General features: G+C 41.5%; 1 protein-coding gene and 1 non-coding gene across 2 annotated transcripts in view; one reads left to right on the plus strand and one right to left on the minus strand.

The window, feature by feature from the left end:
* LOC124615639 (vesicular glutamate transporter 1-like) overlaps nt 1-27,460 on the plus strand; it is a 261,727-nt gene that overhangs the window by 138,308 nt on the left and 95,959 nt on the right. Inside the window, exon 6 of the mRNA XM_047143649.1 lies at nt 20,941-21,064. Within this exon, the coding sequence (XP_046999605.1) occupies nt 20,941-21,064 (124 nt within the window). The remainder of the gene's footprint in view (nt 1-20,940; nt 21,065-27,460) is intronic.
* Trnas-cga lies at nt 17,664-17,738 on the minus strand. The gene has a single exon. It is a non-coding gene; the product is annotated as a tRNA-Ser (tRNA).

Below are 27,460 nucleotides of genomic sequence, written 5' to 3' on the forward strand. Positions count from 1 at the left end.
TGTGCAATGAAATGTTTTCTCTTAATGATGAATTACCCCAAAACATGATGCCATATGAAAGCAGTGAATGAAAACAGATATAGGAGGCCATTTTACTGACTTGTTTATCACCAAAATTTGCAATAACCCTAATAGCCTAAGTAGGTGAACCTGATTGTTTCAATAGATCATCGATGAATTTATTCCAATTCAAATTCTCATCAATGCACACACCCAGAAATATTGAACATTCTACCTTAGCAACAGATTTCTGTTCGAAATCCATATTTGTCAATGGTGTTATGCCATTTACTGTACAAGATTGCATATACTGTGTTTTCTCAACATTCAATGAGGGTGCATTTGCAGAGAAACACTTAATAAGTTTCTGAAAGATATTATTTAAAATTTCCTCAGCTAATTCTTGTTTGTTGGGTGTGATTACTGTACTTGCATCATCAGCAAAAGGAATTAGTTTTGCATCTTCATGAATACAGAGTGGCAAGTCATTAATATATATTAGGAACAATAAGGGACCCAAGACTGAAACTTGTGGGACACCATTCTTGATACTTTCCCAGTTAGAGAGCTCTGCTGATTTTTGCAGACTATCTGTACTGTTAATTGCAATCTTCTTCATTCTTTGAGTTAAATAACCTAGAAGAATTTCATGGTTCACACAGTCAAAAGCCTTTGAGAGGTCACAAAACATCCGAATAGGTGATGTTTGGTTATTCAGAGTATTTAATATTTGATCAGTAAGTGCATATATAGCATTTCTGTTGAAAAGCGTTTCTGAAAACCAAATTGACATTTTGTTAGTGCTTCATTTAATTCATTTAATACAGATATGTGAAGCTACTCTTGAATACATTACTTCTTCAAGAATTTTGGATAAAACTGTCAGAAGTGAGATGGGCAGTAGTTTTTAGCGAATTTCATCCTATCTGGAAAAATTCCCTGTTTCAGTGAGCTATTACATATGTGACCGATAATCCTATTTATCTGTTGGGAACAAGCTTTGTAGTACTCTGTTCAAAATGCCATCAATTCTATATGATATATATGAAGACAGTAACTGTTCTCGAAAGGACAGATTACTGTTGTTGACCGTGCAGCTTTTTCCCTGGAATAAACGATGACTAACTGAAACCCTCAGCTGCTGATAGATGTTGTTGATATACCTCGATGTGGACAGCTGAAAATGTGTGCCCCGACCGGGACTCGAACCTGGAATCTCCTGCTTACATGGCAGACGCTCTACCCATCTGAGCCACCGAGGGCACAGATTAATAGCGCGACTGCAGGGACTTATCCCTTGCACGCTTCCCGTGAGACTCACATTCCCAACTGTCCACAATTCTATACAGGGTGTCCCAGCTATCTTGTCCACCCAAAATATCTCTGGAACAATAACAGCTATTGGAAAACGACTTTCACCGGTATCAATTAGGGCTGGGGACCATGAATGTACATATTTGGAAACATTCTAAAACGAAAGCATATGTGTTTTTTAACACAAACTTATGTTTTTTTTAAATGGACCTCCTATATTTTTGCTTCAGCAATCCATAGCATGACAAAGCACATACACAATGGCGTTGATTGCATCTCAATATTCCCATTACATCCCGAGATATTAAGACGCGAAGTTGACGCTTGAAACACCCGACATGCGCTGCTAGCGCACGTCCTGAGGCTCAGGCGTGAACCCCATGCTGCCCGTAATCGTGATGTGATTGACATGTGTAATCACACCTCCACACTTATCAAGAGGTCTGAAACAAAGGTAAAACGTTTAGTCCACTTGCTCGTTTCACTAAAACCATCAACATGAATTTTACTATTACGAGTGAATGATTAACTATCACTTGCGCTAGATCTACAGTTGAACGGCATTACCTTTTTAGTAACGGATTAACGATAAGCGAAGTTAACTTTGTGACTAACATTGCGGTACACAGATATGTTACAGAACCGCATCACCCCAAGCCTATGGGATAAATATCTGCTGGAATGTAGCCGGCCGCGGTGGTCTAGCGGTTCTAGGCGCGCAGTCCGGAACCGCGCGACTGCTACGGTCGCAGGTTCGAATCCTGCCTCGGGCATGGATGTGTGTGATGTCCTTAGGTTAGTTAAGTTTAAGTAGTTCTAACTAAGTTCTAGGGGACTGATGACCACAGTAGTTAAGTCCCATAGTGCTCAGAGCCATTTGAACCATTTTGCTGGAATGTACGACGTTAATGCAGGATGGCAGCAGACTGTATTATTCGTTTCGGACCTCTTGATAAGTACGGAAGTGTGATTACGCATGTCAATCACATCGCGATTGCGGGCAGCATGAGGTTCACGCCTGAGCCTCAGGACGTGCGCTAGCAGCGCATGTCGGGTGTTTCAAGTGTCAACTTCGCGTCTTATATCTCGGGATGTAATGGGAATATTGAGATGCAATCAACGCCATTGTGTATGTGCTTTGTCATTCTATGGATTGCTGAAGAAAAAATATAGGAGGTCCATTTAAAAAAACATAAATTTGTGTTAAAAAACACACATGCTTTCGTTTTAGAATGTTTCCAGATATATACATTCATGGGCCCCAGCCTTACATTGATACCGGTGAAAGTCGTTTTCCAATAGCTGTTATTGTTCCAGAGATATTTTGGGTGGACAAGATAGCTGGGACACCCTGTATATGTAATGTACCTTACAGACATTTACCCATTCACTCATTACTCGCGCACGCTTTGGCGATTCCCGTAAAAGTTTGGGCGGCAACCTGTGCGCATTCGCACAGATGAAGGTCAATGGCTGGGTAGCCTTTAACTACATATATGAAGACAGAGTCTCACGGGAAGCGTGCAAGGGATATGTCCCTGCAGTCGCGCTGTTCATCTGTGTCCTCGGTGGCTCAGATGGATAGAGCGTCTGCCATGTAAGCAGGAAATCCCGGGTTCGAGTCCCGGTCGGGGCACACATTTTCAGCTGTCCACATCGAGGTATATCAACAACACCTATCGGCAGCTGGGGGTTTCAGTTAGTCATCGTTTATTCCAGGGAAAAAGCTGCACGGTCAACAACAGTAATCTGTTCTTTCGAGAGCAGTTACTGTTTTCATATATATAGTTAAAGGCTACCCAGCCATTGACCTTCGTCTGTGCGAATGCGCACAGGTTGCCCAAACTCTTACGGGAATCGCCAAAGCGTGCGCGAGTAATGAGTGAATGGGCAAATGTCTGTAAGGTACATTATATATATAGAATTGTGGACAGTTGGGAATGGGAGTCTCACGGGAAGCGTGCAAGGGATAAGTCCCTGCAGTCGCGCTATTCATCTGTGTCTTCGGTGGCTCAGATGGATAGAGAGTCTGCCATGTAAGCAGGAGATCCCGGGTTCGAGTCCCCATCGGGGCACACATTTTCAGCTGTCCACATCGAGGTATATCAACAACACCTATCAGCAGCAGAGGGTTTCAGTTAGTCATCGTTAATTCTATATGAGCTTTTACTTTTGAGTGAATTTGTTATCTTCCTAATTTCAGTAGCAGACGTGGGTTGGATTTCAGTTATATCAAACTGCATAGGTGTTGCCTCTTCCATATGCAGCCATGCATTTTCTGATGAACAGCTGGCTCCTGCTTTCTCTACAAAACTTAAAAAATGATTATTAAAATGTTTTCTGCTTCTGACTTTTTGCTAACAAACTTTTCATTGAGTTTGATAGAAGTACAGTCTACCCCTGCTTTCAGTTGCCCTGTTTCCTTTTTAACAATATTTCAAATTGTGTTAACTTTATTGTCAGAGGTGCTAATCTGAGACATGATGCATGTACTTCTGAATTTTTTAATAAATTTTCTTAAATCAGTGCAGTAGTTTTCATAATTTTTTACTCTTTCTGTATCTTTATTCCCTCTAGCTATAAGATAAATTTCCCTCCTCTGTTTACAACATATTTTTATCCCTTTAGTAAGCCATGGCTTTTAGATGGTTTCTTACAATTTTATTTCAATGTTTTCTTAGGTAAACTATTTTCAAACGTATGCACAAAGTTATCATGAAATAGTTGAAATTTTAAAGTAGCATCAGGTTCCTTGTACACCTTATCCCAGTCCAACTGTTGCAAGCTTTCCCTAAAGTCTGCAATTATTAAATCATAAATTGAATGCACTATTTTGGAGGACTATTGTCCATTACTGTGTGGCGCTATGTCATATGCTGTAACTATATGTGCATCATGATCAGACAGGCGATTATTAACAGGAAAAGTTTTTACTTGATTAAATTTATACAGGTCTATAAAAACATCATCTATCAGTGTGCTGTTTTCCTGTACCACCCAAGGAGGAAATTCAATCAAGCTGAAGGAACTAAGTAATACTTCAGGGTCAAGCATTCTAACGGATGCTTTCAGAAAATCTACATTGAAATCTCCACAGACAATAATTTGCTTCCCTCTTTACGACAGATAGAACAAAGAATCCAAGTTTCTCAAAAATAGCTGAAAATTTCCTAGTGGGGAACTATACACAGCTACAATTATAAAAGTACTTTTAGTTAGTTTAAGCTCACGCGCACATGCTTCTGTATGCTGCTCTACAGAAAAATTTTAGTTTCTAAATTTTTCACACTATGATAAATTTTAACGTATATGGAAACTCCTCCTCCTTCCATAATCTCTATTTACATCTGCTGAAAGCTTATACTCACCTACATTTACCTTTTCAATTTCTTTGATTACATGGTGTTCAGACAGGTATAGTACATCTATTCCATCCTCAATTTCTAAATCTTCTAAACAAACAAGAAGTGTATCTTTTTTTTTTAATCCCCTGATATTCTGATGCAGTATACTAACATTATTTTCACTGTGATTTTATGAGAAACTTGTGACATGCCAACATTATTTTTCAATATACTTCTATGAGAATCTTGTGATATTTCAACATTCCTATTACCTGCCTCTCTGAGCTTCTCATTAAGCTTCATTTCATTCAATATTAAATCATTGGACACTGATCTTAGCCTAAAAAAAGAGGTACTCCCATGAGTTTCAGTGCCCCTCCCTTAAATATTTTGCTATCCCTTCCTTTTCCCATCTAGATGCAGGCCATGCCTTGTGAAGTCCCACCTGCTAATATTATCATCAGGAACCAAACAAAGCAGCTGATCTAGCTCCATATTGACCCTCCTGATGGAGCTGTTCAGTTGGGGCCAGTTATACCGCATGAAAGCAGTAACCAAGCTGACATTTTTATGGTTCATTGCAGATATTATTTTTACAACATTACAATCAGCATTGTAGCCCTGATACCTGTCAATACTGTTTCCCGCTCCACCCACTATCACAACATGATCCTATTTTGTAAAACCCTTGCACAGTGATCCTACATCCTCTTGTCACTTGCATTGGGCTTGAAAAAGCTTGTGACGTGGTGCTTGTTACCTAATTTTTCCTGCAAGATCTGGTCCACACCTCTTCCATAGCTACTACCTAACAATAGAAATTCCCTCCTACTTTCTACTTTTTTTGAAACAATTGGTTTCCTGGTGAAAGTCTGTTGAGTATTAACCACACTTACATCTACCTGAGCTTCTTCCTTACTTAACTGAGGTAGCAAGAACAAATTTATCGTTTGTGCCAATGATGAATCTGTCAGATACTGTCTTCTTTCTGTGGCCCCTGTTCCTTGCTGCCATTTCCCAACTGTCTTCCCCACTCTCCCCCCATAACCTCATCAGTTCCTCCCTAGCACTATCCTGGTTAGCCTTAACGACTCTAATCTTCCCTTCCTGTTCATCCATTTTCCTATCCCTTGAACATACTCTGCAGTATTATGGAAGAGACTCGTTTACTTCCCCAATTCCCATGCCACTACAGTCCCCCCAGTGTAAACACCTGTCACAGCAGCTGCATAGAACCCCAGAACTAACTTTCCTATGGCAGCTCAAAGACATCTCACTCGCGGCTATTTACAATATTTTTATAAAAATTTATCTAGACAATAACAGTAATATTCCATTAACTACAGATCACAAGACACACTAACGTTATGTGGAATACTAATGCATGTTGTTGTGGTCTTCAGTCCTGAGACTGGTTTGATGCAGCTCTCCATGCTACTCTATCCTGTGCAAGCTTTTTCTTCTCCCAGTACCTACTGCAACCTACATCCTTCTGAATCTGCTTAGTGTATTCATCTCTTGGTCTCCCTCTACGATTTTTACCCTCCACGCTGCCCTCCAATACTAAATTGGTGATCCCTTGATGCCTCAGAACATGTCCTACCAACCGATCCCTTCTTCTGGTCAAGTTGTGCCACAAACTTCTCTTCTCCCCAATCCTATTCAATACTTCCTCATTAGTTATGTGATCTACCCATCTAATCTTCAGCATTCTTCTGTAGCACCACATTTCGAAAGCTTCTATTCTCTTTTTGTCCAAACTATTTATCGTCCATGTTTCACTTCCATACATGGCTACACTCCATACGAATACTTTCAGAAATGACTTCCTGACACTTAAATCAATACTGGATGTTAACAAATTTCTCTTCTTCAGAAACGCTTTCCTTGCCATTGCCAGCCTACATTTTATATCCTCTCTACTTCGTCCATCATCAGTTATTTTGCTCCCCAAATAGCAAAACTCCTTTACTACTTTAAGTGCCTCATTTCCTAATCTAATTCCCTCAGCATCACCCGACTTAATTAGACTACATTCCATTATCCTTCTTTTGCTTTTGTTGATGTTCATCTTATATCCTCCTTTCAAGACACTGTCCATTCCATTCAACTGCTCTTCCAAGTCCTTTGCTGTCTCTGACAGAATTACAATGTCATCGCCGAACCTCAAAGTTTTTATTTCTTCTCCCTGAATTTTAATACCTACTCCGAATTTTTCTTTTGTTTCCTTTACTGCTTGCTCAATATACAGATTGAACAACATCGGGGAGAGGCTACAACCCTGTCTCACTCCCTTCCCAACCACTGCTTCCCTTTCATGTCCCTCGACTCTTATAACTGCCATCTGGTTTCTGTACAAATTGTAAATAGCCTTTCGCTCCCTGTATTTTACCCCTGCCACTAATGCATATGTATACTATTAATGTAGTAACATAACGCACCTAAAATAACGTTACAGCTCCAAACCCGTATACCAGAAAAATTAGGCCTAAGATCGCGTACGCGCGATATTTGCTTTACGCCTTTTGAAAAGAAATAAGTAGATACGGCACTACGAAATACAGGGTGGAGAAAAATTGTGACACGAAATTTTAACACTAGATAGCTGATGCCAGTAGGAATCAAAGTTACTTACGTTCTGTAGGTCGACAACTCACAATTTTTAAACTATGGAAACTTCGCGCCACGCGTTCGAATTGGCCGCTGGATTGCCCTGTTGCTGGATGCTCTGGACAACGCATGACCACAAATGCTTTGCCTGCCGAAGACCACGATGTATCCAAAGAGCCTCGCATGCTAGGTGGTAGCGCGCCAGCCTTCCACTCTGGGGGCTGCGGGCGAATCTGCTCTGGTCCTGATACATTCATTGTAGTTTCACGATAAGATGTACCTGGAACAAACCTGTCAACAGCTGTTAGTTTGCGTACAGAAAGTCTTTTACAAATTGTGTCGGCCCTGAAAAGGGCTTTTTTGTAGCTAGGACATTGTTTACTCCCAGCAGGCCGAGTAGTGTTTCTTGCAAAAATTGAAGGTAATTTGCCCTGGTAACTCGAGGAGGAAGATGGACTGGCCCAATCAGATGGTCACCCGCAATACCTGCCCAAATGTTGGGCGAAAATCGTTTCTGGTGTCCGTGGGCGTAGGTGACGTGAGGATTTCCTCTTGCCCAGCAATGAATGTTTCAAGTGTTGTTAAAGGCCATCCCCATGGAAGGTGCACTCGCTGGTAAACAACACAATAGCGAGGAAGTCGGGATATCGTGCAACACGTCACAGAAATCACCGGCCAAACCCTAGTCCATATTCACAGTCCACCACAGAATTTAGGTCTTGGACATGGTGTAAACTAAATGGATGCTGGCTGTCATTCCTTAAAACATCCCAGACTAACTTATGAGTGACCCCACGTCATGTCCAATCGCTCGAGTACTTGTCATAGGTGCTTCCTCGAAGTGTTCGAGAACAGTCTCTTCAGATGCAGCATCCCGTCGTGTTCGAGGTCTTCCACTAACGAGCCTGTGAATTGCTGTATTTTTTTGAAACGATTGGTTTCCTGGTGAAAGTCTGTTGAGTATTAACCACACTTACATCTACCTGAGTTTCTTCCTTACTTAACTGAGGGAACACTGAGCCAGTGAATTGCTGTAAACCTTTGCAGGTGTGGGTGGCGTCATGCTGGGTACCGTTCCTCATACAACTGTCTAGCTTTATGCTCCTTTCCGTCGGCTAGTCCATAAACAAGAACCATATCTCGGTGTTCTTCTAACTAATACTATGCCGCCATGCTTACCATATGACTAAATCGCAGGTGACGTGTGTGTGCTCTGAGGCGAAGCTTACATGTGAATGCCTCTGATGTGACATGGAGACAAATAGCAGGACCTATTCAACACGTGTGCGTCTCACGTTGGGGCAGTGACGGGGCAAGGGCGTTTGTATGTGTGAACCAACAATCACAGCGCTACCCGTCAACCGACGAACGGCAACAGGGCAATCCCACCGCCAATCGGAGCGCGTGGCGCCAAGTTTCCGTAGTTTAAAAATGGTGACTTGTCGACCTACACAACATTAGTAATTTTGGTTCCTACTGGGATCAGCTATCCAGGGTTAAAATTTTTCTCCACCCTGTATATGTGTAATGAAAACAACCTAAATTCTTCACTTAATACCTACGCAAACATCTTAAATTTGTATGTAAACTTACGTCTAAAGTACGCAGAAATTGGCCCTTAGGTTACTTTTTTAAATTCTTTCAGGAAATACTCTGAAACGAGTGACACCTTCAATAGATAATATGAAATAGGCTCTAATTAACTTCCTTAGGTGTAATATTAACTTAACTGACAGTTATTGTAGAATTAACTATTTATCTTCGCGAGCTTAATATTCAGGCATGTGCAGTCTGCGCCAGGGCTGCCAGCCTTGTCCCATTTATCAGTACAACGTTGCACGTCCTCTGCCATGGATTCCTGCACTGAATCATTTGGAAAGGGTGTCACGAAGCCTTTGTATCCTCACTTAATGCAAGTTGCCCCATAACTTTTGTAAGTGGTCTTTGATGTCCTGGATAATGGACTGGCACAGAGTTAACATCCGAATTGTTCCCACAAATTTTCTGTTGGGGACGTAGCTGGGTATCTTGCTGGTCAAAGAAGTACCTGAACAGCACACAGGCAGTTCGTAGAGACACATATCATGTGTGGATGAGCATTGTCCTGTTCAAGAATGGCTTCATGATACTGTCGCATGAGGGGTAACATATGAGGACTTGCGATGTCCATGTCCATGTCATGGACTGTCAGAGTTCCTTCAATCACTACCAGCCTTGATATGAAATCATTCCCGATGGCTCCCATACACTAGGAGCAACACGAATGTGCCTCTCCAAGACATTGGAAGAATGGGACGTCTCGCCAGATCGGTACCATTCTCGCCACGATGGAAATGAAATGAGCGTTTGGCGTCAGTGGCCGGGAAGCCCCTTGCGGGGCAGGTCCGGCCGCCTTGGTGCAGGTCTTATTACATTCGACGCCACATTGGGCGACCTGCGCGCCGGATGGGGATGAAATGATGATGAAGACAGCACAACACCTAGTCCCAGAGCAGACAAAATCCCCGACCCAGCCGCGAATCGAACCCAGGCTCGCAGGACGGCAATCCGTCACGCTGACGACTCAGCTATCGGAGAGGACCTCGCCAACGATGATCGTCCAGGATTGTCGGAAACACGATTCCTCGATGAGCGCCTTTCATGAGTCATCCCTGCTTATCGGTGATGACACCACTCCAAACATAGCCTACACATAGTATGCTAATTCCTTAGTTCCGATGCTGCTAATCTCTGATCGATAGTGCAGAACAACACAGAGTTTTGCAAGTAGTCCATTACTTATTCTTGGTAGGCAGGCGAACATGTGATGGAGTTACGATGTATTTGGTGCTCAGTATGGCGTCACCCTTAAGGCAGTTCGACGTGGCTGACCAAAACCTTGACGATGGGTATGTTGCCTTAATGTTCCCATCCAGTCTAGTATCAGGCCATTGTTACGTCCAAGTGCCCCACAAAAATGGATATTGCACGATTCGACCTGCCAGCCAAATGAAGACCCACAATGTGGCCCCTTTTAACCTCTGCTCGGTGCTGATAACGATGTCTCACACGGGTAAGAGACATCTCCGTGTCATTCACAGTGATCACTCAACATCTGACACTGTTTACGCTTATAATATATCCTACCAGGTCTGGTAATAACACTATAAACACGAATAACACTACTGTACTCTGGTGGCCCTTCTACCTTTCATAAAGAATTATAGCTCTAATCATTTAGATACTTGCCAATGATGTGTACGTGTACAAAGCTACATTGACATTCGACCCAATACAGGAGCGACTTCCGCGTTGATTGTCGGCAAGCGGTAGCAGCATTGCTTAGAAGCGCCCTGAGAGCATCATCTCACTACATGGCGACGGTAAGGCACACGTCTACATAGCTCCGTTAGCAATGAAGTGGAGGTGCCAGAGTGTGCCACGTAAAAATAAGATAAAACCAACTTTATTGGCCTCGAGCCCACCGTTTTAGGGGTCACTATGCTGAATGGCGACATTCAATCCCTTTTGGAATTCATGGAAACATTTTAACCAAACTTAGTATACAACTGGCTTACCACCTAGGAAAAGTACTTTGGCAGCAAAACATCCTGACAACCGAAAGGAAAAGGTGGATTTATAAATTAATGGTGCGGTTTTAAAAATTAATAATAAATCTATATACTTTTTTGTACGAGCAAATCTTACAGCATAAGCAGTATCAACTTTCCAAGTTTCTGACGCATTGATTACAATCCTCCAGTCAAGGACACACATCTACATGGTAATCAAATTCTTCCCATACTTGATGTAGGAAGTCCTCCATGATCATATGCAGTGCATGCTTTATCCGATCACACATTTCCTCAAGGGAAATGATAATTGTCGGTACACAAACTCGGTCTTACACAAACCCCACAGAAAGAAATCGTAGGGTGTTAAATCCAGCGAATGGGATGACCAGCTATGAGGTTATTGTCTGCTGTTGCAGCACGCCCAGTTCACCGTTGGTGAAGAACACAATTAAGAAGCTCTCGTCATTCTTGTGGAAGTAGGGTGGAGCACCATCCAATGGCAAAACGTAATCATCATAACTGGTTTTTAGCTGGAGTAACAACCAAGTTTTCAACATGTTTCGAAATGAGTTGCCCACCACTGTTCGTTGTTCAAAGAAAAATGGGCCATGCACTTTCTCACACGATACTACGCAGAAAACGTTCACTTTTGGATAGCCACAATGATGCTCTTGTCATCGTATGTGGCTTCTCGCATTCCCAGATATAGACGTTATGTGTGTTCACCTTACCATTTACATAGAAAGTGGATCCATCACAGAAGATGAGCCTCTCTACAAAACCACTCCTCCAGTTTTAATTGCAGCTCTTCACAAAAGTCATGCCTTTTGACTTTGTCTGCTGGTGTAAGGGCCTGCACTAATCCCACTATGTACGCTTTAAAAGCCACTTACGCAGTATCTCCCACACATAACGTTTAGCATGAACAGTTCTCTCCTTGCTTTACTAAGACACTTGCGGTGTCTTCAGTGAAATGGATTACACACTCATGAGGTCGACCATGACTCATCCCCTTACAAAAGTATCAGTTTTCACGAACTGTCAGTACCACCTACCTATGTTTTTTTGTGCTGTGTCTTTCCTAAGCCATGCACGAAACTCACGCTGCAGTGTAACCACAGACCTGGACACCTTGAAAAAGAGCACGCAGAAAGGCTTTTCCTGTTGCGACGTCATCTTGGAAACAGATGCTATACCTGCATAGTAAGCCCGATATGCGAACAATGGGTATCACATCAAAAACTGACAGTTGCTGTAATGTTTGCCCATATAAAGTAATAAATCGAATTGTTATTAATTTTAAATCCACACTATTTATTTACCATTGGAAAACTGCTTCTATTAGAGCACAAAAAATGCGAATATATTCCTGTTTATTTAACTGACTCTTACTAAAAAGTGAGGTACTAGCTGCCTTATCCTACCTTCCTCAGCACCTCTGAAAAATTTTCCAAACATTTTGGCATGCGAACACATTCATGCTTTTTTTAACATGCACCTCAGCTCAGACTTCCACAAGCTCCCCTAACTGCAACTCATTCACACCCAAAAGTCCACTGCTGTAAGTCGCTCATACCCATCCACTCCCACCTGCCAATTCCCACTCACTCAATCAGCCCAACTCTTTGTGTCTAACAGTCACTGTCTCCGGTGTCGCAGCCACAGTCTCCTTTGTTCTGTCCTACTACTACAGCCTCCTTTCACTGTCACCATCTCCCTTATACTGTCCCTTACTGCTACTACCTCAGCCATTCCTTCGCAATACTGCTGTGTGTTCTCACTGTAATTATCTCTCTCTTTCTCCTTATTATTGTCATAGACTCTGTCTCTCATTATGACTGACTCTCAACCACATCAATTTTCTCCTCCTCTTTATTCCTCTTCCACTGACACCATCTCCTTTACTCTTTTTCTAGCACTGTCCTGTCATTGTCAGTTATGTTCCAGTGCCACTGTATCCCTCTTTTACTCTCCCACCGCCATTGTCTCCTTCGCTCTTTCTGTACCACAACCACTGACCTCTATCTTCCAGTATTTATTATTTTTCCGTCTCTTTCACACTACCACTGTCTCCATCTCTCTCACAAGGGAACCTCCCCATCGCACCCCCCTCAGATTTAGTTACAAGTTGCACAGTGGATAGGCCTTGAAAAACTGAACACAGATCAATCGCGAAAACAGGAAGAAGTTGTATGGAACTGAAAAAATAAGCAAAATATGCAAACTAAGTAGTCCATGCGCAAGATAGGCAACATCAATGGCGGCCTGAACTCAGGAGCGCCGTGGTCCCGTGGTTACCGTGAGCAGCTGCGGAATGAGAGGTCCTTGGTTCAAGTCTTTCTTCGAGCGAAAAGTTTAATTTTTATTTTCAGTCAATTATCAAAGTTCAGGCACTCACACATAATCAACTTCGCGCTCCAAAATTCCAGTACATGTTCAGATTTGCTTGGACATATGCAGGATTTGACGGTCTGCACATGTAAAAATTTGAAAACGTTAGAAACATATGTTTTGACAGAGCATAGGGAAAAGTGTGCGACTGTGAAACTGTTTGATTCATTTGTTGCAGTTTATGTGACAAACTCTTACGTTTTCATCTCTTTTTTGGGAGTAATTATCACATCCACAAGAAAACTTAAATTGGGCAACGTAGAAGAATCTTTTTACCCATTCGCCAAGTGTACAAGTTAGGTGGGTCGACAACATATTCCTGTCATGTGACGCACATGCCGTCACCAGTGTCGTATAGAATATATCAGACGTGTTTTCCTGTGGAGGAATCGGTTGACCTATGACCTTGCGATCAAATGTTTTCGGTTCCCATTGGAGAGGCACGTCCTTTCGTCTACTAATCGCACGGTTTTTGGTGCGGTCGCAAAACGCAGACACTAAACTTATTACAGTGAACAGAGGCGTCAATGAACGAATGGACAGATCATAACTTTGCGAAAATAAAGAAATTAAAATTTTCACATAAGGGAGAACTCGAACCAAGGACCTCTCGCTCCGCAGCTGTTCGCGCTAACCACGGGACCACGACGCTCCTGAGCTCAGGATATCCTTGATGTTGCATATCTTCGCATGGAGTACTCAGTTTGTATATTTTGCTTATTTTTTCATAGTTCCACTCAACTTCTTCCTGTTTTCTCGATTGATCTGTGTTCAGTTTTTCAAGGCCTATCCACTGTGCCAACTTATAACTAAATCTGAGGGGGGTGCGATGGGGAGGTTCCCTTGTCAGCATAAAAAAGCGTGAATATGTTTCCATGCCCAAAATTTTAGAAACAACTTTAAAGAAGCAGATGAAGGTAGTATGAGGCAGCAGGTACGCAACTTTTCAGTCAGAGTCCTGTAAATAGACAGAAACATATTCACATTTTTTGTGCTCCACTAGGGACATTTTTCCGCTGGTTCCCTTCCTTTCCCCGCTGCAACAAGGCATGTAACTCTTACGGAAAGAAATCTACATCAACATCTACATGGATACTCTGCAAATCACATTTAAGAGTCTGGCAGAAGGTCATCGAACCACCTTCACAATTCTCTATTATTCCAATCTCGTATAGAGCGCGGAAAGAACACCTATATCTTTCCGTAAGAGCTCTGATTTCCCTTATTTTATCGTGGTGATCGTTTCTCCCTATGTAGGTCGGTGTCAACAAAATATTTTCGCACTCGGAGGAGAAAGTTGGTGATTGGAATTTCGTGAGAAGATTCTGTTGCAACGAAAAACGCCTTTCTTTTAATGATGTCCAGCCCAAATCCTGTATCACTTCATTGACACTCTCTCCCATATTTTGCGATAATACAAAACGCGCTGCCCTTCTTTGGACTTTTTCGATGTACTCCGTGGTAAGGATCCCACACTGCGCAACAGTATTCTAAAAGAGGACGGACAAGCGTAGTGTAGGCGGTCTCTTTAGTAGGTCTGTTACATTTTCTAAGTGTCCTGCCAATAAAACGCAGTCTTTAGTTAGCCTTCCCCTCAACATTTTCTGTATGTTTGTTCCAATTTAAGTTGTTTGTAATTGTAATTCCTAGGTATTTAGTTGAATTTACGGCCTTTAGATTTGACTGATTTATCGTGTAACCGAAGTTTAACGTATTCCTTTTAGAACTCATGTGGATAACCTCACACTTTCGTTATTTAGGGTCAATAGCCAATTTTCGCACCATTAGTCAATAAACGACAGTGTCATCTGCAAACAATCTAAGACGGCTGCTCAGATTGTCTCCCAAATCGTTTATATAGATAAGGAACAGCAAAGAGTCTATAACACTACCTTGGAGAACGCCAGATATCACTTCTGTTTTACTCGATGACTTTCCATCAATTACTACGAACTGTGACGTCTCTGACAGGAAATCACGAATCCAGTCACATAACTGAGGTGATATTCCATAAGCACACTATTTCACTGCAAGCCACTTGTGTGGTACAGTGTCAGAATCCTCCTGGAAATCCAGAAATATCGAATCGATCTGAAATCCCTTGTTAATAGCACTCAACAATTCATGCGAATAGAGAGATAGCTGTATTTCACAAGAACGATGTTTTCTAAACCTATGTCGACTGTGTGTCAATAGACCGTTTTCTTCGAGGTAATTCATAATGTTCAAACACAATATACGAGGGCTATCCTCAAAGTACATTACGTTTTCGTTTGTGTCCGTTAGGGGCGGGGCTAGCGCGGCCATCTTGCTGTCATGGCATTCCGCCGCTCAGTCGGCATCCTGCCGTGCTAGTGAGAGGTTCGTGCTGTACTCCGTTGAGTTACTGTGACAGTTTGGAATGTCAGCGTTAATTGAAAATGCCGCAAAAGTGTGAAGTGCGTGTTGTAATAAGGTTTCTGACTGCAAAAAACTGTACACCGATAGAAATCTATCGGCAGCTTTGTGAAATGTATGGGGACAACATAATCACTGAAGGTGGAGTGCGTCAATGGGTCATAAAATTTAAAAATGGCCGAACTAACGTTCACGAAGAAGAGCGAAGTGGCAGACACAGCATAGTGACTGCCAAACTTGTCGAAAATGTCGATGCCGCGGTCCGTGAAATCCGTAATTTCACAATAACGGAACTCTCTATGAGTTTTCCACAAATTTCACGAAGTTTGTTGCACGAAATCATTACCGAAAAGCTTGGTTACCACAAGTTTTGTGCAAGATGGATACCAAAAATCTTGACAGAGATTCACAAAAATCAGCGAATGGCTGCAGCGTTAACGTTTTTGGACGCTTACGAGATAGATGGCGACTCATTACTCGATCGCATCGTTACTGGTGACGAAACATGGGTTAAGCATGTGAACTGCGAGACAAAATTGCAGTAAATGCAGTGGGGGCACACAAATTCCCCCCAGAAACCCAAGAAATGCATGCAGACAATGTCGGCAAGGAAGGTGATGGCGACTGTCTTTTGGGACAGAAAAGATGTGATTTTTGTGGATTTCCTGGAAAGAGGCACTACAATAAACTCTCAAAGGTATTGCCAAACTCTGCACAACCTCAGAAGAGCAATACAAAACAAGCGCAGGGGAAAGTTGGGCTCAAAGATCTTGCTGATTCACGACAACACCCGGGCCCACACGGCAAATGCCACTCGTGAAGTTCTCGAATCTTTTAAGTGGGAGTTGTTTCCTCATCCGCCGTACAGTCCCGACCTGGCACCGAGCGATTTCCACTTATTCCCATCAATGAAGAAGTGGTTGGCTATGCAGCGTTTTGATGACGACGCACAGCTTCAAGAAGAGGTAACCATGTGGTTGAAGGCGCAGGCGGCCGAATTTTACGACGAAGGAATTTCCAAGCTCGTCCATCGCTATCTCGTGAACTGATTAAGATATGAAGAAAATTTACGGGGTTATTCGAGACCGGGATCTCAGGAATAAATCGTGAAAATTACAGCTGTTTACTGTGCATTTACGTCTCGGAATCTGCGGCTTTGCCCTTTGAGCACCATTGCGAACTTTGGCGTTTTGTCTGTGGATCGTACTGAAAAAAAGGACTTTCAACACCAGTGATAACATGGCTCAACAATTCTGAATTGATTTCCGTTTGCAATAACAGATCGGCTGCCACATTTTTCCGTGTTTCTCGGTGTTGTGGTGCGACGTTCAGTTCTTGTGCAATCATTTTCATGGATAATCTTTGATCAGATCGTACGAGTTCACGCACCCTGGCTAAGTTGATATCCGTCCGTGAAGTTGATGGTCGTCCACTGCAGTCTTCATCTTCAGTATTCGTTCTGCCTTCACTAAACATTTTATGCCAACGAAAAACTTGAGCTCTTGACATAACCTCCTCTCCAAAAGCCTTCTGAAGCTTACCGTAAGTTGTCTTCACGTTTTCATGCAATTTAACCCAAAAAGAAATGGCATACCATTGCGCAATATTATGCGGTTCAATTTCTGTGACAAGAGAAACAAACACATGTTAACTTATTATAGCACAACTCACGACTGCAGTTGCATCAATGTGCCACTTGGACTAGAAGCAGCTTATAGACCAAGGTCAGAGATATTGTGCCTACGCAAGTCTGCAGGGTTGCCACATCTTGCAAAGAAAATCAGTCTCATTACATTATTGACACACCTTGTGTATGTGTGGATGTTGATTTCAGTCGTTCTTGTCATATTTTTAATTTACCTGACTAGCATATGACAGACACCATTCTCCATTTAAAGGCTCAGTGAGGTTTCAGCGCCTCATTTTTTATTCAAAACAGTCACGGTTACCACGCCCAAAGGCCCTGAAGGGAAGGACCCATAAAGCAGAATGAGATTTTCACTCTGCAGCGGAGTGTGCGCTGATATGAAACTTTCTAGCAGATTAAAACTGTTTGCCGGACCAAGACTCGAACTCGGGACCTTTGCCTTTCGGGGGCAAGTGCTCTACCAACTGAGCTACCCAAGCATGACTCACACCCTGTCCTTACAGCTTTACTTCTGCCAGTACCTCATCTCCTACCTTCCAAACTTTACAGAAGCTCTACTGCGAACCTTGCAGAACTAGCACTCCTGAAAGGAAGGGTATTGCGGAGACATGGCTTAGCCACAGCCTGGGGGATGTTTCCAGAATGAGATTTTCACTCTGCAGCGGGGTGCAGAGTGAAGCATCCACCAAAGCAAATAGTTTTAACCTGTACGTACTTGAATGAGATTTTCACTCTGCAGCGGAGTGTGCGCTGATATGAAACTTCCTGGCAGATTAAAACTGTGTGCCCGACCGAGACTCGAACTCGGGACCTTTGCCTTTCGCGGGCAAGTGCTCTACCAACTGAGCTACCGAAGCACGACTCACGTCCGGTACTCACAGCTTTACTTCTGCCAGTACCTCGTCTCCTACCTTCCAAACTTTACAGAAGCTCTCCTGCGAACCTTGCAGAACTAGCACTCCTGAAAGAAAGGATATTGCGGAGACATGGCTTAGCCACAGCCTGGGGGATGTTTCCAGAATGAGATTTTAACTCTGCAGCGGAGTGTGCGCTGATATGAAACTTCCTGGCAGATTAAAACTGTGTGCCCGACCGAGACTCGAACTCGGGGCCTTTGCCTTTCGCGGGCAAGTGCTCTACCAACTGAGCTACCGAAGCACGACTCACGTCCGGTACTCACAGCTTTACTTCTGCCAGTACCTCGTCTCCTACCTTCCAAACTTTACAGAAGCTCTCCTGCGAACCTTGCAGAACTAGCACTCCTGAAAGAAAGGATATTGCGGAGACATGGCTTAGCCACAGCCTGGGGGATGTTTCCAGAATGAGATTTTAACTCTGCAGCGGAGTGTGCGCTGATATGAAACTTCCTGGCAGATTAAAACTGTGTGCCCGACCGAGACTCGAACTCGGGGCCTTTGCCTTTCGCGGGCAAGTGCTCTACCAACTGAGCTACCGAAGCACGACTCACGTCCGGTACTCACAGCTTTACTTCTGCCAGTACCTCGTCTCCTACCTTCCAAACTTTACAGAAGCTCTCCTGCGAACCTTGCAGAACTAGCACTCCTGAAAGAAAGGATATTGTGGAGACATGGCTTAGCCACAGCCTGGGGGATGTTACCAGAATGAGATTTTCACTCTGCAGCGTAGTGTGCGCTGATATGAAACTTCCTGGCAGATTAAAACTGTGTGCCCGACCGAGACTCGAACTCGGGACTTTGCCTGGCTGTGGCTAAGCCATGTCTCCGCAATATCCTTTCTTTCAGGAGTGCTAGTTCTGCAAGGTTCGCAGGAGAGCTTCTGTAAAGTTTGGAAGGTAGGAGACGAGGTACTGGCAGAAGTAAAGCTGTGAGTACCGGACGTGAGTCGTGCTTCGGTAGCTCAGTTGGTAGAGCACTTGCCCGCGAAAGGCAAAGGCCCCGAGTTCGAGTCTCGGTCGGGCACACAGTTTTAATCTGCCAGGAAGTTTCTGTACGTACTTGTTTTGCTAGGGATGTACTGCCTGCAGAAATATTTGTCCTTGAAAGTTTCTAGCTTTCCATGAATAGTGCAGTATTCCCCAACTGAATAAGCATTTTTACAATTTTCCACAAAGAAAGAAAATATTTCATGTATAGGAGCTAAATTATCAATCTTCTTTCTTTCCTTTTGGGTATCCCTGTTGTTGAGCCTTAAACAGTATAAGAGGAACATAAATGACTTGTCAGTCATTGTCAGATGACATAACTCGGTTTTAATTTTATTGCAGACCCATATGTCTTCCGTGTTCATATGGTTTAGTTTTCTTGCCACACATAAATACAGTACTCCTAAAACAACTTTTATTTCAGTTTCGTCTGTCAAATGAGCATCCCTTTCTGTGGAATAATGTCCCCGTACCACATTTATCTTTTCATTGGTGTACTCAACAATGCTAGAGAGCATCCCTTTGTCGAAAAAGCATTCCCAATATTCCACTGGTGTTCTTGCATTCTTCGCAGCCACTTTCACTCCCTGTAAATGACTGACAACATTTTGTCATCGAGTTCAAACACATTTTGGTGGACACACCTTTGGCCATTTAGTAGATTTTTTTCATTCCCAGAACACATTCAACTACAAGATTATCATTGTCACTATCACTGGATACTGTGTCTCGCTCCATTGTCACTATCACTGGAGACTGTCTTGCTCAGTGTCGGTATTTGCTTCTCTTGTTTCCCCACCGCGTTCTTCTACATCACTGTAACTACTGAAGTTATCATCTGATTGATCAACTTCCTCCAACAGCTGGAGTACAATTTCCCAATCACGTGCATTTTCGAGATTGAAGTAGGTCTTATGTGAGGTCATATTAGATTTAAAGATAAGTAAATACCTGTTAGCAACAGCTATTGCTAAGGAAAATATTAAAAGTTCAGATAAAAAAATATTTACTGTTAGTAAAGGCAAAGATTTCATGGTGTCTGGTAGACTCCTGTGATGCAGCTTCGGAAACAACCTTTCCCCCCCTCCAACACTTGACTGCAACTAGCATCATGTTGATGAACTAAATATGTTTGCATTTAGTTACTTGGAAGATAGAAGGCACTACAATTCCACCAGTGGATCTAATGAACAATAGTGAGTAAATAAAGTGTGCTGGTCATCTGTGAGATGCTGCACAACCACAAGGACATCAACATCAACTTTTTAATTCTGCACAGACATTATCTTGCACTTATTACTTTATGTGTAACTTTTTTCAGGCTGAAACACTTCTTTTTTATAAACATTACTAAAATACTGCACCAAGGTAAGATCTGTTGACAGAACAGGATAGTTTTAAGTCATCACATAATATTGCTTTCTTCCAATCGTCATGGGTCAATGTTTGATGCCTTTCGTGTCACTCACATCATGGCAACTAGTCTTAGATGGTGATCATGGGCATTGCATGTGGGTTAAGCTAAGATTCCAAAAATACATTGACCGTAATGGTGACAGTTATGATGTCTCTTTAGTTCTGCATTTGTCAGTAGTTTTTAACACTGAGGATGGTTTTTTTATATGCTTCTACTCTTTACTGATGATCTGCCCATAATGCGTGTTTGCCATCATACCTTGCACACTGTCATTCTTTCCTCTGATTGTGAACTTAGAGTTTACTTGTTGCTTCCACTCAGCCACATGGCTTTAATTTCATCAGTTTCATATCATGTTTCAGAACCAAGAATACCCGTGGAAGAATCTGCTGACATCGATGCCTGTATGGGCAGTGCTGGTGGCCAACTTTACAGCCAACTGGGGCTTTTACACAATGCTCACAGAGCTGCCCACCTTCATGAAAGGTGAGTCTTCCTGAAACACACCTAGCTACTCAGTCAGCACTCATTTAGAAATATTGAGACTGGATTAATGTTTTCACTAACTGACAAAAGTGGGAAGTGAAATGAAAAACTGTTACTCTTTGCCCATGTACTCATGATGAACTTCTGTAGTAAGTAAGTTAATTATGCTTGGTCAGGACTTGAATCAGACACTTATCTTTTGATGGCAGATGCCATTCACATCTATTGTAACCCAAGTGATATGATTATGTTCTAACACCTTGTTTCTCCCAAGTCAGCTAGCCCGACAGTGCACTGAGTGAAACTGTTTGAAACTCTTGGACTTGGAGGCATGTCGAACGTTTGATTCAGTGAGTGAAACAGTCCCAGAGACTGAACCGGTTGGGTAAGCTCGAGTCCCAGTGTACTAAATCGCTGGTTTGTGACATAGTTTAAACTGCAGTACTTGCCTTGACTGCCTATCTGGAAAAAGGATTTGAGACGAATACAAAGAATGTCTCAGTATTCCTTGATCTCTCAACTTTTTATGCCACTATTTTAAATGAAGACTTATATTTAAACTCATCAAGGGCATACCATCCATGTTACAAGATCTTCACTGTGATAAAAAATATACTTGGTAATACATTTTTGAAACCCATACAGAACATTTCCGTATAAAATTCCAAGATGTAACAATTCCTTGTCACAGGATTCAGAACTGCCTGCAGTTCTCTTCAGCTTGCTTATTTACGACTATCCAGAAATGTTACCTTGCAGTTTTATCTATACATATGACAAGAACCACACTATACAAAGAAGAGATGTCAATGAGTTGGAGACTGCACTGTCCAAAGACCTTCAGAAGATGAATTAATATTTTTATAAAATGACAAGCTAGAAAGACATATGTTCCACTACAGTAAAAAATAAGCAAATTATCAACCTACGAGCAGGTTCAGAAGTTACATACTGCCATAGTGTCTTACCCACAAGGACCTGTATGTAACCTCAGAAACATCCTTATCCTGCTGGTGCCATCTTCATAAACTATCTTCTAAACCTAAAAACCATAATAACTTACTGGGAAGACTAGCAAAAACTTCACAGGGAGCAAACGCAAATACTGCTGTGAGTGACTGCTTTAACATAACATAATCACCAGCTGAATATTTCCCTGCCAAATGGCCAAATAGCACCCACAACTGACCGGTCAGTTTCCAGCTGCACTACATGATAAGACTTGTATCTGGTATGTTGGTCTCCACTCTTCTTCATTCTGAAAAAACATCCATTCTCATGTCAAATGGTGTAATGCCCTTGCTAGGTTACAGTCCAGGAAACTAAAGAACTGCTCTCTTTACATTCATCAAGAAACAGAAGAAAGTGCTGCAGTGAGACTGAAACCACACAAACCTGCCCAAGAGATACTCAAAGAATTAGCTGTGATATATTTTACATCTGATGGAATGCGAAGACAAGAATGATCTCAGTGACATCCTGAAAGACTTGTCAACAAAAGTGATTCTTGTCCAAAATTGATTAAGTTCAGCCACCTTCTTTCCACCTGGATAAAACAAGTAGGATCACTCAAATGTTTGATGAACTGCATCTTCTCCATGTCATTGGATCTGGTTTGAGTCACCTGCTTGTGACTGTGGTGCAAACTATCACATACACTGAAAGAAGTGCCCCTATGAACATTCACTGGAAAGCTTAAATGCAGACTTTGTTCTGAATTTTCATCTTCAGCCTCAAATGACAGGGTGGGCAGTTTGATATCTGGCCCATTGTAGGGCTCTTTTGTTCCCTATGGGCTGGAACTGGGACAGAGGAATCCCTAATAAAGAATATTTTGGAAGAGATTTGCAGTTCGAGCATCTGCCTGATAACTAAGGGAAACTTCCCAGAAAGCTTATTGGAAACAGGAGAGAGGGAAAGGGAGAGTGGGAGGGGAGGGAGGAAGGGAGAGAGAGAGAGAGAGAGAGAGAGAGAGAGAGAGAGAGAGAGTATGTATGTGTGAACTTATCACTTGAGAACTCATTAGGCTGGAAGAATTGGACATTTGCCATGGGAGACTGACAGAGGGCTTTAAGACCTGCATCTCTATAGTATTTTATTTCCTCAATTTTAAATATATTTCTGTGTGCAACCTTTCTTGGAATCACTTGTTGCTCTACCACCATGCACTAATTAATGGGCTGGCCAAGCATTTTAGCCATTTTATCTCTCTGTTTTGAGCATCATTAGTTATTTCGCTGCCCTAATAACAAAGTCATCGACTACTTTTAGTGTTTCATTTCCTCATCTGTCTCCCTCACGATCACATGATTTAATTAGACTACTTCCATTATTCTTGTTCTTTTGCTGATGTTCTTGGTATAATCTCTTTTCAAGACACTGTCCATTCTGTTCAGTTGCTTTCCAAGTCCTTTGCCTTCTCTGACAGAATTACAAAATCATCAGCAAACCTCAAAGTTTTTATTTCTTCTCCCTCAATTTTAATTCCATTTCAAAATTTCTCATTGGTTTCCTTCATAGCTTGGTTAACATTCAGATTGAATAATGTGATGGATAGGACACCCTGTTTAACTTCATTCTCAAATACTCCTCCCTTTCATGTCCTTTCAACTACTTTAACTGCACTCTAATTTCTGAAGTAGTTGCTGATAACCTTTTTCTACCTATATTTTAACATTGTTACCTTTTCAAAGAATATATTTCTATCAACATTGTTAAAAGCTTTTTTAAAATCTACAAATGCTTTGAATGTAGGTCTCCCTTTCTTCAACCCCATGTGATGAAGCAAGCCAGGATAATTTTACTTCCCCTCTTGTTTTGCCATCTGCCTCCTTAAATAAGTTTTTTCACTTTTTACTAATTACTGCACTACTGGCCATTAAAATTGCTACACCACGAAGATGACGTGCTATAGACACAAAATTTAACCGACAGGAAGAAGATACTGTGATATGCAAATGAATAGCTTCTCAGAGCATTCACACAAGGTTGGTGCCATTGACGACACCTACAACGTGCTGACATGAGGAATGTTTCCAACCGATTTCTCATACACAAACAGCAGTTGACCGGCGTTGCCTGGTGAAAAGTTGTTGTGATGCCTCGTGTAAGGAGGAGAAATGCGTTCCATCACATTTCTGACTTTAATAAAGGAGGGATTGTAGCCTATCGTGATTGCGGTTTATCATATAGTGACATTGTAGCTTGCGTTGGTCGAGATTCAATGACTGTTAGCAGAATATGGAATCGGTGGGTTCAGGAGGGTAATACAGAACGCCGTACTGGATCCCAACAGCCTTGTATCACTAGTAGTCGAGATGACAGGCATCTTATCCAGATGGCTGTAATGGGTCGTGCAGCCACGTCTCGATCCCTGAGTCAACAGATGGGGACGTTTGCAAGATAACTACCATCTGCACGAACAGTTTGATGATGTTTGCAGCAGCATGGACTATCAGCTCGGAGACCGTGGCTGCGGTTACCCTCAATGCTGCATCACAGACAGGAGTGCCTGCGATGGTGTACTCAATGATGAACCTGGGTGCACGAATGGCAAAACGTCATTTTTTCGGATGACTCCAGGTTCTGTTTACAGCATCATGATAGTTGCATCTGTGTTTGGCGACATCGCAGTGAATGCACATTAGAAGCGCGTATTCGTCATCGCCATACTGGCATATCACCTGGCGTGATGGTATGGAGTGCCATTGGTTACATGTCTCGATCACCTTCTGTTCGCATTGACGGCACTTTGAACAGTGGACGTTAAATTTCAGATGTGTAACGACCCGCGACTCTACCCTTCATTCGATCCCTGCGAAACCCTACATTTCAGCAGCATAATGCACGACCGCATGTCGCAGGTCCTGTACGGGCCTTTCTGGATACAGAAAATGTTTGACTGCTGCCTTGGCCAGCACATTCTCCAGATCTCTCTCCAACTGAAAATTTCTGGTCAATGGGGCCCGAGCAACTGGCTCGTCACAATACGACAGTCACTACTCTTGATGACCTGTGGTATCGTGTTGAAGCTGCATGGGCAGCTGTACCTGTACACGCCATCGAAGCTCTGTTTGACTCAATGCCCAGGTGTATCAAGGCCATTATTGGGGCCAGAGGTGGTTTTTCTGGGTACTGATTTCTCAGGGTCTATGCACCTAAATTGCGTGAAAATGTAATCACATGTCAGTTCTAGTATAATATATCTGTCCAATGAATACCCGTTTATCATCTGCATTTCTTCTTGGTGTAGCAATTTTAATGGCCAGTAGTGTATTAACATACGTGAACATAATCTATATTTTCATAAAAGAGAAAGGTTGGTCCTCAGTTTTAAAGAATATAACACCAGATCTAATTTTGTTCTTAGTTTTATGTATGTAATAGATTTTCTAATTTATTTTGACAATTCCTAGTTAGTATCTTTCATTATTGGGCAAAATCAGTGATTGTTTCATAACTTTATTTATTTATTCAGCATCTATATTATCACATTCATAACATTGGACCTGCCAGTGTACAGAAAAGTATAAAATAGTACATATTTACATCATGTACAAAATCATTGGTATCAATACATCTTTATAACAAAAACATTATTCTGCTTAATTAGATTATAAAATTATGTACATACATACAGATAGAATAAAAGCTAGCAAAACCCCTTGACTGATTTTACTAAAACTATTAAATACTTGTACTTTAGTTTACTAGGCATAGTAACATACAGCACAAAAGCTAGGCGCATAATTAGATACATACATGGATAAAAGAAGTTTGGTTTTTATCTAGGAATGGTTGGTAATTATGAATTTTTGTTTAGAGAATTATGAAGCAGACGTAGAGATTTTATCAAAATTCCAGGTATTCATTAATTCTGTAGAAGCTGTTGTTTATTAGTAGATTTTTTAGAACTTTTTTGAATGTATTAATGTTTGGTATTATTCCATGCTATCTGGCAATGCACTCTACAGAATTTTTGGTTTGTTAACTGCACTGTTGTCATATATTGATTTTCTGTGCACAACCCTATGATAATCATCCACGTTTCTTGTTCGATAATTGTGGATCTCCTTATTCAAAGCTGAAACTTGATGGCCCATTATTCAGTAGACTATGCATTTGTGCGTAATAAATGCTTAATACTGTTTCAGTATTGCAGCAATCTTTAAGCATTCTTAATATGTAATAGTACTTGCTTAATCTTTTGTTAAGCATGTCTACGTGTTCTTCCCATCTTAGATGCTCATCCACCCATAATCCTAAAAATTTTATGCTATTCTTTTACTGAATTTGGCTAATCGATAATGTGAATTTTACATTGGTCCTATTTTTGTTCCTTATATGGTTGAAGTTCATTCATACAGTTTTCTTTTCATTGACAACTAGTCATTTGTCTTTAAACCAATTTTTTTTTTTTTTTTTTTTTTTTTTGCCACTTCTGCTGTTTTGTCGACTTTTTGCTGCATTCATAATCATTCTTCCCTTTTATAATTAAGCTGGTATCATCAGCAAATAATATGGTATCAGCTGTTGAAAACTGTTGCGGTACGTCATTAATAAAAATCAAGAATAACTATGGTCCCAGTGCTGAGCCCTGGGGCACCCCATAATTAACTCTTTTATATTCAGAATGGTACACATTTCCATACTGAGAAATTTGTACTCTTTGTTTCCTATCAGTTAAATATGATTTGAACCACTCGTAGGAAATACCACGGACACCATAATTGCACAGTTTTAACAGCAGTAGATTTTGCTTTATAAGATCAAACACTTTGGCAAGCTCCAAAGACAACCCACAGATCAGTTCTTTGTCCTCAAAAACTTTGTAAACAAGTTTTAGGAAACTCAAGAGTGCCCTTTGTGTAGATTTGCTTTTTCTGAAACCATCCTGTCCATTTACAAGAATTTTATTTTCCTTTAGGAAGTCTAGCAATCTGTCGTACATTATTCTTTCAATTATTTTCGAAAATACAGATAATAATGATAATGGCCTGAAATTTTGAATGCAAAACTTGTCACCACTTTTATAAACGGGTAGTGCTGTTGACTGCTTAAGTTTACTTGGAAACACGCCATTTTCGAAGGAGTCATTGATTATGTTCACAAGTTGAGAGACAACATTATCGGTTCTATATTTAATAATTTTGTCAGGGATACCATCAAATCCACAGGTCATTTTACTCTTTAGTTTACTGATAGCTGTTTGTACTTCTTTGGATGTTACAGGATGTAGGTACATTGTCCTTTCATTTATTGGAGTTATTACCTTTGTCTTTGGATTATATTTAGTGGTAATCAGGTTTTGGGCTACATTAATATAATAATCATTAAATATATTAGCTATTAGAAGAGGATCGTCAACAATTTCATTTTTGTGTTTTATGGTGATTT

The sequence above is a fragment of the Schistocerca americana genome, chromosome 5 (assembly GCF_021461395.2).
Source record: "Schistocerca americana isolate TAMUIC-IGC-003095 chromosome 5, iqSchAmer2.1, whole genome shotgun sequence".
Lineage (NCBI taxonomy): Eukaryota > Metazoa > Arthropoda > Insecta > Orthoptera > Acrididae > Schistocerca > Schistocerca americana.